Here is a 12,217-nt window from a genome sequence, read left to right as displayed (position 1 = left end):
GATAATCATAAACCATCTTAAGAAATGTCCATTTTACCCTCATAACAGTATACAATAAGTCAATGAAAACACAAATATTGAGGTTAACTTTGGTAATTATCCACCTTTTTCGCCGATAAAAGCTTGGAACTTAACAGTAGTTTTTCTCCCCAGAGACGGTTTCATATTGACGAATCAATTTTAACACGTGGACCAATCAATTTCAATATAATTAAAATTTAAATAATATAAAATTTAATTTTGCCTTAAATAAAGCGGTTTTTTTTCCTTGTCATCATTTCTCCTACTCTCTCTCTCTATACTTGTTTCTCTCTCTACTCTTCTACCTGCTCTATTATTATCTTCTCTCTTAAGGCTACTTTACAGTAAGGGTTTTTCTCTGCTCTTGTTATATGAAAGAAACTTGACCCATTTAGCACAGTCCAATGAACATGTAACTAGTAAGTTCAACTATAATTCTTCAAAATGAATCTTGTTCTTTAATTTTTAGCTGATACCCTTAGTCTTAATGACTTTTATTTTTCTGGGTTTTTGTTTATTCTGAGAATTATGTTTTCTTTTCTTTTGGAATGGTGATTTAATTAGTTGATGGTTTTGGGGATTTTGTGGTGGTATTATTTGAAACAAATAGGTTTTTCATTGGGTTTCAGGTGATTCTAGTTCTGGGTTGTTCAAGAATTGAGATTTATGGTATTCATTTTCTGTAATGGAGGACTACTAATGAAGTTTGAAATATGGGTTTTTATTTTGATTCTCTATACATAACTTCTTCATTAGTAACAAGTAGCATTTTGGGTTTCTCAAATAAAATGTTTAACTTTGTGGAAACCCTTTGTTAAAATGTTAAATAGTTTATAGTAGAGTTTATCTTATTTTCATAACAAGGGTTTGCTTGAGAATTAGGGTTTACATGATTTGTGTTTTCTGATTCCCTGTTTCACCATTGTTCAATATGCCACTAGGTAATCTCAGTTTCTGATAAATCATACTATAATCCAAGTAAATGTTGACCTTAAAAGATCTACTAATTAGTTTATCAAGACAAATCGAAAACTTATTAGGTTTTGAATGCATAACCTCTTGTTTCCCAGTGACTGTAAATTTCCTACTTTAAATTCTTGTGCGCGATATAACTTCATCTACACGTGTGATGCTTCTATATAACGGTTTACAATTTTGAGTGATTGAGGAACTAACTCTGGTGTAGTAACCTCTATAATATGTTAATTATGTATAACAAGCATGTTTTTCCGCTTACATATATGCTCCAATAGTTGAGGTCCTCCATTTTTTATTTTTTACTTTTAAGACAGGTATTACATGTCTGAGTCGGAGTCAAACGACTCAAACCCATGTTTTTTTAGGGGTTGTTGATGAAATCAACCCTAATCTATTTTGGTGGAGTAAACCTCCCATTTTAAACGCGTCCGCCTTTCGCGTGTGTGGATGGTTTTGGTCTCAAAGATGTAGTAATTACATGACATGTTTAGCAATTGTTACTTGCATACCTCCTTAAAGTCATAGTAGAAATGTTGTCGTTGGTGTTGACTTTTTAAGGATAGCCCACTACCACTAGTGTTTTTCCCGAAAGTTGGGGCTTATGCTAAGAAGGCTCTTCAGTTTCTCTGTCCCAGGCTAAAAATAGGAGATCAATCAAATTGTCCGTATCCTGTTTTCTATGCTATAATAATGTCAATTCATTCAAATAACCAATTTCTTTCTGCACACTATCTTATAATTGAGTCTAACAGGAAATATTTTGTTGTTTTAGGTTGAGAACTTGAGAAGAAGCAAATTTGTAATACAACCATCTGAATTTCTGTTGTCGAGAGGCTCACGACTTGACAGATACGTGCGAGTATCCGAAAAAACTAAGTTTAGTGTAGCATCCAGGAGAGAGTATTATGGATGAATTTAACAGTCCATTTTTTTCATCCTCTTCGTGGTCAAATGTTGTTGATATGGAGATGCCATCTTGGGCTGGTCAAATTCCTTCTCAAAGTGAAGGATTACTAACTGATTCTATGGGAGTGTACGAGCCAGACGTAATTCCTTCTTCTTTGCCTATTGGTGGGGTTTCTAGCTGCAATGTGGACAAGGATTTACGTATCAAAGAAGTCCAATCACGAGAAAACATTAACTTGCAAGCTGGCTACATGGGCCTGCAGTCGAACATGTATCCATCAACCCTCGGCCCAATGGATAATTGCTCCGAGGAGCTGCTTCTCATGGTTGCTGGTTCAGCTGAGTCACCCATTGCAGTACCAGAATCTGCTTCTGTCGGAAGCAATGATACTGAAGCATCAGGTATTCATCCATCAATTGGAGAATCTCACTCTTTGAGTTCGATTCCGCAAATATGGTCTACTCCATCTTATGGAGGTGCTCCATCTCTATCCCCTGTTATGGGGCAAGATAAACTACAACCCTTTGGTTTGCAAGGAGAATATGTGGATACCACTTCAAATGTTTTCGGGAACGGAAATCTACAAACAGGCAACTTCCGTTCTTCAATATCTGTAAGTATATAAATCCTAATAACTATTTACATGTCACCTTCTAACAGTATATTTCGTGCATAATGCCCATTGTTTTATACTTTTTCGGTCTTCTTATATAACAGGCAGAAGAAGAGTTGGGTAATTGCGGTATGCATTCTTTTGCTGCTCATCACCCAATTCCACCAGCAAGAACAATCGAGGTTCATTCTCAGATGCAGGTACTTAATGTATTTGGTTCTTTTAAACTTTACTTTGATGCATAAGCTGGTTGCTTACCGATTTTTTTTTTAACTTTTTGTTATTCGGAGTGTTTGTTGTTCTTCTAAATCTTCGGTTTTCCAGTTGCCAAAGCTTAGTGAAGGAAATCTTTCTACACATTATACAGACCAAGCTCCCGTGTCTCAGCCGCCTAATTCATCTTTCACTGCTGGAGGTGGTTGTAATGGAGGCCTGAAACCTCGTGTAAGAGCGCGTAGAGGTCAAGCAACTGACCCACACAGTATTGCCGAACGGGTTTGTATATTTGAACTGTTCTAAATATGTTTTCAACATTTTAATGGATAACTAGCTTACGTCGTCTTCGAGTTGAATTTTGAAGCGTTTCATATTTTTTGTACTTCGTGTAAGATGAAAGTCTCATAGATGAATGTTGATGATTTGCAGCTTCGAAGAGAAAAGATTTCTGAGAGGATGAAGAACTTGCAAGAACTTGTTCCAAATTCGATTAAGGTTGCTTTCTTATATACATATCGTTGTATCCTTATTTAGGCAGGATCACTTGTGTATGTTCTTCATGATTAGGGGAAAAGGATTATATATAGGTTTGTATAGATATTTTCGAAGGCTCCCAAGTCTCTTTTAGGTCATGAAAAAATATCTGGACAAGTCAAGGCTCGAAATTATTTACTAGTCTTGATTTTTAAGAATCAACTTGTAAATTATATCACTTCAAATGTCCGAAAGCCCTTCAATGATCTAGGTTTTGCTGCCATTTTCTTATAATGCAGCAAGTTTGTCTTTGTCAGTGTTGAAGTTTTACTTGGAAATGAGAGTCTAAATATGTCCTGCATTTCGTGCATATGATATTTAGTGATGATAAGTTATGTCGATGTGATATTTCTACGTTTTAGTTGCAGAGACCTTTTTATTTTTCTTATTACAAATTTAAATGTTAAACGTCGAGTAATAGAGTAGCTAACTCATCCCCTTGGTTTCTGCAGTCAGATAAGGCATCTATGCTCGACGAGATAGTTGAGTACGTAAAATTTCTTCAACTTCAAGTCAAGGTACGAAAAAGTAACCCTTAAACATACAATATAAAACTACAAAATCAAATGTGATATTGAAAGGAAGTGAAATTCGAACGGTAAAATCATTGAGTTAGGTTTCTGATGTCACTAAATTACAGGTTCTAAGCATGAGCAGGCTCGGAGCAGCAGGTGCAGTTGTTCCCCTCATTACAGAGGGTCAAGCTGATGTAGTATTCCATTTTTCCTCTTTACATTTATTCAAAACATTACCTTCTTCTATTTTCGAAGGAGTTTAAAATGTCATATAAGAAAGGTGCAGTGTCTCGGTTTGATCGAAACCAAGACATTTAACATACCCAACCACAACCAAAATCGTTCCCCTTTAAGCCTAAAGGGCTTATTGGATGAGGGTTTCAGAACGAAATGTCTATTGTGACTTTATCTCTAATCTCAGAACTTGTTATTGTAGGGTTCTGCGGGTGTTCACTTATCGCCTTCAACGGGTCAGGGAGGTGATCGTTTTGATTCTCCAGACGAAATGGCATCTGAGGAAGAAGTAGTGAAACTGATGGAATCCAATGTAAATGCAGCTATGCAATACCTTCAAACAAAAGGTCTTTGTCTCATGCCCATAGCCCTTGCAAGTGCAATCTCTTCCAAGAAGACTTCATCAAGCCCTGACTCGACCGAGAGACAAAAGCCCAACTTATCCCATGGCCTTCCGCCTCAAAACAATGGGCCACCCGGCCTGCCCACCATTTTGAATGGTCTGCATAAACACACAGTAAGCAATGTTTGTAAGAGTACTCTTGTTAAACAAGAAGATGTTGCAAATTCAAGAGAACCGAAGAACAAGGAATAAATTCTAAAACAATGTTTTCGTTGCTTTTCTTTTATCTGGCTTAAGATTTCTGTTGTTAGTTCTGAGTTGGTTAATATTTTGGATTTATAAACACAACCAGTGAAGGGGAGTTTTGAATATGGGAACTTAATTGTTAATAAAAATGCACACCGAACATTTATACGTTTTTTTGGATGACCGGAGGTTATTGTCGATTTTATTAGCTATTCGAGCTTACTGAAATATTGGCTGTATCTGCCGCCAATTGGCTTACAATGCAAGATGTAAAGGTGCAACCATGAAGCCGTGTACTCTCTTCAGAATTTCGTTAATATGGATCTAAGTTTCCATGGAATGTCTTTTTCTTCTCCCATGCATGCTTTAATAATAGTTAAGGCATCGCATTCAAGAACACATTCATAGTCCGACAATTGTAGTGCCATCTCAATTGCCAAGTAGGCAGCTCTAGCTTCGACTTCCATCGACGAGGAAGTACTAACAGTGTTTGTAGCCGCCAATACAAATTCCCCATAATGGTTTCTACACAACTGCCAAATCAGCTCTTCCTTGCGAAAATGCTGCATCGAAGTTGATCTTCAATTGCTCCCTCTCGGGTGAAGCCCAAACCACCCCCTGTTCTTCAGTTTTTCTTACCGACGTCGAGGGATTTACAAATGTACCATGAAAATCCAGCTGCATAGCCGAAGCTTCATGGATAATCTTATAACAACTCGGTGTCTCCCTCAAAGACACTTGTTCCTAGCTTTTCACAAGAACCAAATCACATAAAACCGGAGAGTAACACTGTTTTCATGTTCTTCTTCTTGTATCTCTACCAACAAATTAACTTATTAAATGGCTCGTCTCCATCTACCCGTAATCCCAAGGGGAAACATAACCAAAGTTCCCTCGCCACATTACAAGTCCTAAACAAATAATTAAGATCCTCATCTTCATCATTGCACATGGAACACAGACGTGGAACTGGATCAATATAATTGAGAGCCTTGGTTTTTGTTGGAAGTGCATTGCGAAGAATTCTCCGTATAAAGTATTTTACTTGGGGAGCTAAATTAAATTTAGTCCACACCTTTTTCCAAGAAAAATCGAACATTTATACATGTATTCTATAGATGTACCTATTTGCACGAGAAGTTAATAAAAATTTGTTTATCAGCCATAATTTGGGCTCGAAAATTTTGGGGAACCCACTGATTGTCCATTATTTCTCAAAAAACTAAGTTCTATATGTGAGTGAAGTTTTATAGGCAATGTTCACACTTGTTAAAGACAATGTATTTTTAACCAAAGACTTGTATTGACACAACAATTGTTTGGAATTTTAACTATTAAGGAAGGTCCTCAACAAAAAAAAAAAAAAAACTAATAAGGTTTGTCATTAACATTAGACAATATAGTAACACTTTCATAAAGTGTATATAACTTATTATACCATTCAGAATTCACATGGGTTTTACTTGTTTCTATCACAAGATATGTACTTATTATAAGACTCGCTCAGGTATGTTTCCTGCCAAAAGAATGTTTTTCATAGAACACCCAAAAAACCAAACAAAAGCCCAAATAACTTGGTACATAATTCTGCTTTACAGATACGCATTCTAATATGTCCACTAAACGGCCGATATATAAGGAGATTAACTTCCCAGCGGGACTGCTCACAAAGAAACAATAAATCAAGAACTTGTTTAAGAGACCAAAAGAAACACTCAGCGGGACTGCTCTTCATGCTTTACTTACTGAAATCTTGACATCTGAGGAGATTTCCACAGTTCGATCAAAAGTATAGCTTAATGAGCTCATCGCTGACCACGGATGGAGTTAGAACACCCAAATCTGTAAATAAAACACTTAGGTACTCCGGAGGTGTGTAATCTCTAGCAGATAATTCTACCTCGACTCCACTTGGTATTGGAACTCCAAAATCAATTGGACGTAATGCTGGGATTAGGTCTTTCTGATCCAAAGGGAAGAGACGCGCAAACTGCAAAGACCAATTTACCAAATTAAGATGTTAAGTTTGCAAGTGGAAACAAGAGATTATTCAGAAATGCTAGAAAACAATGTATTATTGGTTTTTATCCACAAATATATAAGAATCAACTATTTGAATATTTACGTATTTCTTGTATTCTGACAGCCATGTCTAGGGTGAAATCAACATGAAACGTGGATCAAAAGACGAGTTCACCACGAGAGTGGTAGGTGTGTAAGTGGCTGGTTGCACACAAGACGAGTTCTGTCTTATAATGGAGTTGAGTGGTCCCACAGTTCCACTAAACGTGTGGCTGGTTGCACACAAGTCACTCATTTAGTTCTCCAATTCGATCAATATAACAAATATTTTGTTCATTGCAGTCAGTAGTGGAAGTTTTGGTTTGCAAACCTTGTAGCTTTCCGCAGCAACATAAACTGGTTTGTTCATGCTGTGAGCAACTAATGCAATTTGGTATGTTCCCATCATGTTGATTATACCTCCACTTTCAACAACTCCATCAGCCCCTACAAATACCATATCAACCTCATCCATACTATATGCCACAGCGGAATCTATAAGTAGCTTGACAGGTACATCAAGCTTTGCAAGCTCATTTGACAATCTTAAGCCTGTTCTATCTGGTCTCCCCTCTGCAAATTCCAAATCATGTTTAAAAAATGTTTCTTAAAAGTGGCAACTACCAGTGCCTTTCTAAACCATAAAGGATTGGATAAACAAACCTGTGCATAAAACACGGAAAAGTTTCTTATTTTGGGCAGCCGTCTTTAGAACTTCCAGTACAACTCTTGAAAATCCATGCACCAAAATTGTACAACCATCAAATATAAAGTCCTGACAGAGCAAGGCAATGGTTCTGCGGGCCTGAAACGTGAATGGATATGGTTTGAATGACATAGGATATTCTTATTCTAATACGGATCTTATTGATTTATTTCACCCAAAATGATACAATCAAACACACTGATTTAAAATTAGAAGTAAAGAATAAGCTTCTTTAAGCAAAGAACATTTATGAACACTCGGCAAGTACATGATGAAAATCATGTGCTCATTTCGCAACATTGAAATATCAGGGAGTGTAAATGGTTGTCAAGAGTTTGCACATTGAGGGAGTAAGAATGGATCAGAAAGCCACCGTCACATGTTTTAGTTAAAGGCTCAAAGCATATTTTTCCAGATATACGCATTTATTGCTTGAATTGCGAGTGGCTCCATTAAAGAAAGCAAACAAAATACTGGACCTTTTTTCAACTAATGCACTTCCAAACACAACCAGGAATGATGAAAGGAAATAACACATTAACTTATTTTCTTTTCTAATGTGAATTTTTTTAATTAATGCATTCAAAACACTCAGACAAGAAAGGACACATGTTAGTGAGTTACAGATAATTACATGAAGTTTTCGAATCTCAATTACAATTCTACGTTTAATTTTATTAAGAGTAGGTTCAGGGCCGACCCTAGCATCTAGGAGGTCCAGAGTGGATTAAAACATTGGGGCCCCATTCGACAAAAAGAAAATCTAACTTTTCTTTAACTATCATAGGATTCTCACAGAAAAATTGACAAAAAAACACAAAATCTAGCTAGTTGAGGCTTGAGATGTATTAAGAAGAAATAAATTCGTTTTCATATAAACTTTTAAGTTAGAAAGTTCTCCAGTACCTGGGTTGGATCTGCTCTTTTGATTGTTTGCCGACCTAATTAGCAGTTTAGGAAGAAATAACTTATATAACATTAATTGGTGAGTCTGTGTCTTTTGTCGGATGAATTGAACTTTCTCGAACTACAGTTATTATATTGTTGAGATCTTATTTCATTTAACAAAATAGAAATAGTTTGTTACCAAAAAAAATTAGGAATTGTGTTTTTTCATGTGAAGCAATTATGGAAAAATAACTTCCAAAATGAAAAAAGGGAAAGAACACAAGTCGAAAATGATTTGAATCGATGATAGATATTTGAGATATTAAAAGCATGATTTTCATAAATAAGACGATAAACAAAAACAGTTAGTCAATTTAAGTGATAAGATGAGCCAATGAGGTAGGGAGGGATCGAACATGGGTCGCCTTGGGCACTGAACTAAGAATGAACTACTCGACTGTTACTTCTTTAATGTTTGATGGTAGAATGACTTAGTTCCATTGGCCAACACTTGGGGCTCAGTGACCGTTTTTGGTTGCTTTTGGGCAGGGTTTACCCTGTGTAGGTTTATACGATGGAATGGCAATTTAACCTTCTCAAGGGCACCATTACTAGAGTGACTAACATGGATAGCCTATAGAGTGGGAGCAACAAGATGCGCACACTGCACCTGTAATCTTGTAAATCTACCTTTTTGAAGGAAAAAAGTGAGTTGAAGAAAGATGCATAGGTTCACAGATGTCGACAAGAAAATTGACTAAAATGAGGGTGTGAAAAACAATAAGAGGCATTTGTTTTTTTTAAGGACGTAAGTATCATCTTTTGTCTTGTGGCAAGTAAGTTGCAATAAGGTGTATATGGGTTTGAATAAAAGAAGCCAACAGCATAATACTGAAATTCATTACGGCATAAAACTTGAAACCAAATTGCTTAAGTACCTTACGAGAAATTTCTCCGAACTTCTCTCCACGTTCTATTAAGCGGGACTTTGCAGCATCAAAGTCCTCATATTCCAAAGCTGAAGTTCTGGTAACATAACGAGTGAAAAGATCGCATCCAGCAGTCAAAGAGATGGAGGTTGTGTCCCATGACTGAATGCACCAAAGGACAACAATTTCAGTTGATGAAACAATCAAAAAAGAGAAGTAACACCATAATTTTGATTTGATAAATAAAGGATAACTAGAGACAAGCACTAGGATCGTTCAGGACAAGTGCTTTTACACAAGTAATCAAACTTTTGAAAAAAAAAAATACACCATACATGTGCTGGCAATTGCGATGGTATTATTGCACTGAATTTGCACATAAAGTACATACAATTTGTTCAGCACGAGAGAGCAAATGATAAAGAATCAATTAGCTTCAAACACGGGGAAAGAAAGACTATAGATGTCTTTTAGAATCATTGATAAAGAAACTAAAGATCACCTTAGAAGGGTGGGAACTTTGGAGTTGGAAAAAATGTCCTTCCACACTATCTCCGAAGAAGAATAGAAACTTCTGGATGTTGCTTATCTTTGGTATAGTTTGACTATACAGAAATTCAGAAGCGAGACACTATCTGGAGAAACATAATCTTCCACCATAGATTAGTAAGTAAGCTAATGGCATCTAAATGAGGGTCTCAAAATCCAATTTTGCAGTGATTGATTCATTTAAACTATGTTCAGTGTTTTCCGTATTTTTTTTCCTTCCAGTTCTAATTCTTCGGCAACCCATCAAGCATACTAAAGCATAACATTAACTGTGCAAAAGTTTTCTGCCATAACCAATAAGCAAGAATTCCCAATTTCCCATTCTCAACCTATAAAGAAACCCTAATAAGAAGGAACCTTCATGACCCAAATCTAAATATATAACAGACCCTTCACATTATCACATAGTATACCAATTCTATTGGAAAGAAAGAAAACAGAGAAACCCTAGTTTTCGTACCTTAAGTGCATCAGAAGCTTTCTTGAGTTCATTCTCAAGCTCCATCATAGTCGTAGCCTTACTCAATCGAATTACAGAAGCCAAAGCCATAATAGCAGCAACTGCTTCAGCCAAATCAGGTTGTTTCCGCCAACTATTAAACTCATCAATTACACTAAAAGTTTCATCAGAAGAGTCACCAGAATGAATCCCATTCTCATTAACAAATTCGACAGAATCAAATCCAACGGCTGCTTGAGCTTGAGATAGCCAATCGCTTGTAACGACAGCGTGATGAGCTGATCTAGTTTTATAGTATCCAGAATAATTAGGGTTTTGAAGGGTTTTTTCAGCCATTATAGGGTTTCCTAATTTCTTCTCATCCTGGTTATCGTGAATGAAGGAAGCTGATGTTCTCCACATCTGTAACCAATCTTTTTCTCTCTCTATATATATATAGAATTTCTTGAGAGGATTACTAACAGAGATAATGGAGACTGAAAATGGGAAGTTTACCGGTGACGGTTTTGTGGAGTTTGGCCGGCTGTGAGGAAGATGATGGATTTTGACCCACAATCAAGGGGACGAGCTGGAGAGAAAACTAGAATCGGGTCGGGTCGATTCCATTCTGAGGCCCATGGATAGTAGAGACTTCGATGTCGTTTGGCAGTAAAAGTAGAAGTAATTTTACTTGTAGTAGAAGTTCTTTCGCTTTAAAAAAGTAAAAAAGTTTTAAAAGTATATTTGGCGAAAATGTTACTTACAAGTAAAAAAGACAAAAAGTTAGTTTGGTAACTCAATTTACTTTTGATAATTTTATTTTTCTTTCTCATAGAGTTACTTTTTGACTTTTCTACTTAAATAAGTAAAAAAGTAACTTATTTTAGTGTTGCCAAACGACACTTTCGAGCGTGTTGGGGCGGCTAAAAACTGTATGTACCCGTTAGGTTTGTCGGATCAGAACAGGTTGGGTGTAATAATGGTGCTTATAGGACCAAACCAGCCCGAACCGAAGACAGGCCAAGCCATCCCGAATTAGGGGTGGGAATCGGTACGGGCGGGTAGCCCGCGGGCAAAATCAGACTCAGGCGGGGCGGGTGCAGGCAGCTACACACGCTACCACCAAAATATTCGGGTGGGGCGGGCGGGTGATTCATCCCTATTATTCTGCCATAACCTGCCTGTGCCCGCTTCTACAATCAGGCACATGGAATTTTGGGCGGGCATTAGTCGGGTAACCCGATACTTCCTTTAAGGAAACTGACCCCAGAGTTGAGAGCATTCCAGTACGTCTACATTCTAGAATCAAAAGTTTTCTAGTGTATCTACAATTTAGAATTATATTGAATCTACAAGTTGGAGTCTGGAGCATCTGAATGTGCCTAGAATACAAAAGGTAGGAGTTATCTCAAAACCAAGTCAGAAGTCAAGAGTTTATTACAAATCAAGCAGGAGTCGGAGAAGGTCAAGTTAGAAGTACTCAAAGAGTTCATATTGCTTACGAAGGTTCGTTCAATTTCAGATTTGTGAAGTACCATCAGAACCCTGAAAGGAAGTCGTTGGATCGTGGGAGACATGCACACAATTGTTGGTATTGTTACAAGGATGTAAAATATCACATGCAAAGATAATCTATTGTGACCCCAACTTAACCCACTTTACGTTTTTTGCGGTTCTGTTCGAATGAACGTTTACTTTAGGCATCAACATTGTCGATCTCTCTAATAAGTTAAGTAAAGACTATCTGGTTTGAGTACAACCAAAAACTCAGTTTGACGGAACAGATGGAGTGACAACTTTAAAAATAGTCAGCTATTCTATTTCGACTAAGAACAGAAACTCGGTTTTAATGAGTAAACCAATGAGAGTGAAAGCTCGAATCAAATCATGGGAACAACACTAAAGACTCAGGTAAACAACTTTGAATGCCCTGCCGCTACCTTCTCTTCTTCTTCCATTTTCACTTTGATTTTTCTTCTAAAAGCTTCACCAATACCTAAATTTATTGGTGTTTCTTAAGGATACTATCATTGTCCCT

At 36.9% G+C, this 12,217-nt stretch overlaps 2 protein-coding genes across 6 annotated transcripts; one reads left to right on the top strand and one right to left on the bottom strand.

Moving 5' to 3' along the window:
- Positions 1–258: 258 nt before the first annotated feature.
- Positions 259–4,756, top strand: LOC147531866 (uncharacterized). Of its 4 annotated transcripts, XM_086645502.1 has the most exons (9): positions 277–440; positions 651–690; positions 1,752–2,519; positions 2,624–2,719; positions 2,844–3,014; positions 3,165–3,230; positions 3,722–3,787; positions 3,910–3,978; positions 4,221–4,756. In XM_086645502.1, the coding sequence occupies exons 3-9, from the start codon at positions 1,905–1,907 to the stop codon at positions 4,611–4,613; spliced, it is 1,476 nt and encodes a 491-aa protein (XP_086501628.1). In that variant the 5' UTR covers positions 277–440; positions 651–690; positions 1,752–1,904; the 3' UTR covers positions 4,614–4,756. The 4 variants fall into 4 exon arrangements, with proteins under 4 accessions (XP_086501626.1, XP_086501628.1, XP_086501627.1 ...); XM_086645500.1 differs by lacking the exon at positions 651–690 and having other exon boundaries at positions 259–440; XM_086645501.1 differs by lacking the exon at positions 651–690 and having other exon boundaries at positions 1,772–2,519.
- A 1,209-nt stretch (positions 4,757–5,965) lies between these two features.
- LOC147531865 (uncharacterized) lies at positions 5,966–10,798 on the bottom strand. 2 transcript variants are annotated; one of them, XR_015227233.1, is made up of 6 exons: positions 10,201–10,793; positions 9,201–9,353; positions 7,332–7,473; positions 7,000–7,241; positions 6,333–6,597; positions 5,966–6,267 (listed from the first exon to the last, which is right to left on the bottom strand). XR_015227233.1 is itself a non-coding variant. In XM_086645504.1 (5 exons), exons 1-5 carry the CDS (start codon positions 10,600–10,602, stop codon positions 6,391–6,393), a joined length of 1,146 nt encoding a protein of 381 aa, XP_086501630.1. In that variant the 5' UTR covers positions 10,603–10,798; the 3' UTR covers positions 5,966–6,390. The 2 variants fall into 2 exon arrangements, 1 of the variants encoding a protein (XP_086501630.1); XM_086645504.1 differs by having other exon boundaries at positions 5,966–6,597; positions 10,201–10,798.
- Positions 10,799–12,217: the final 1,419 nt, after the last annotated feature.

Source organism: Eschscholzia californica, unplaced genomic scaffold (assembly GCF_041429995.1).
Source record: "Eschscholzia californica isolate CP2 unplaced genomic scaffold, dmEscCali1.0.p SCAF_6, whole genome shotgun sequence".
Taxonomy (NCBI): Eukaryota; Viridiplantae; Streptophyta; class Magnoliopsida; order Ranunculales; family Papaveraceae; genus Eschscholzia; species Eschscholzia californica.
Note: the sequence above shows the minus strand (reverse complement) of the source record. Positions and strands in the feature narration are given on the sequence as shown.

Coding starts and splice junctions, on each gene's coding strand:
- LOC147531866 (XM_086645500.1), top strand. CDS start 1,905: ATGGATGAATTTAACAGTCCATTTTTTTCATCCTCTTCGTGGTCAAAT. Junction 3,231..3,721: donor TTGTTCCAAATTCGATTAAG/GTTGCTTTCTTA, acceptor TGGTTTCTGCAG/TCAGATAAGGCATCTATGCT. Junction 3,979..4,220: donor TTACAGAGGGTCAAGCTGAT/GTAGTATTCCAT, acceptor TTGTTATTGTAG/GGTTCTGCGGGTGTTCACTT.
- LOC147531865 (XM_086645504.1), bottom strand. CDS start 10,602: ATGTGGAGAACATCAGCTTCCTTCATTCACGATAACCAGGATGAGAAG. Junction 7,474..9,200: donor TCGGAGAAATTTCTCGTAAG/GTACTTAAGCAA, acceptor TTCACGTTTCAG/GCCCGCAGAACCATTGCCTT. Junction 6,598..6,999: donor TTGCTGCGGAAAGCTACAAG/GTTTGCAAACCA, acceptor TGGTCTTTGCAG/TTTGCGCGTCTCTTCCCTTT.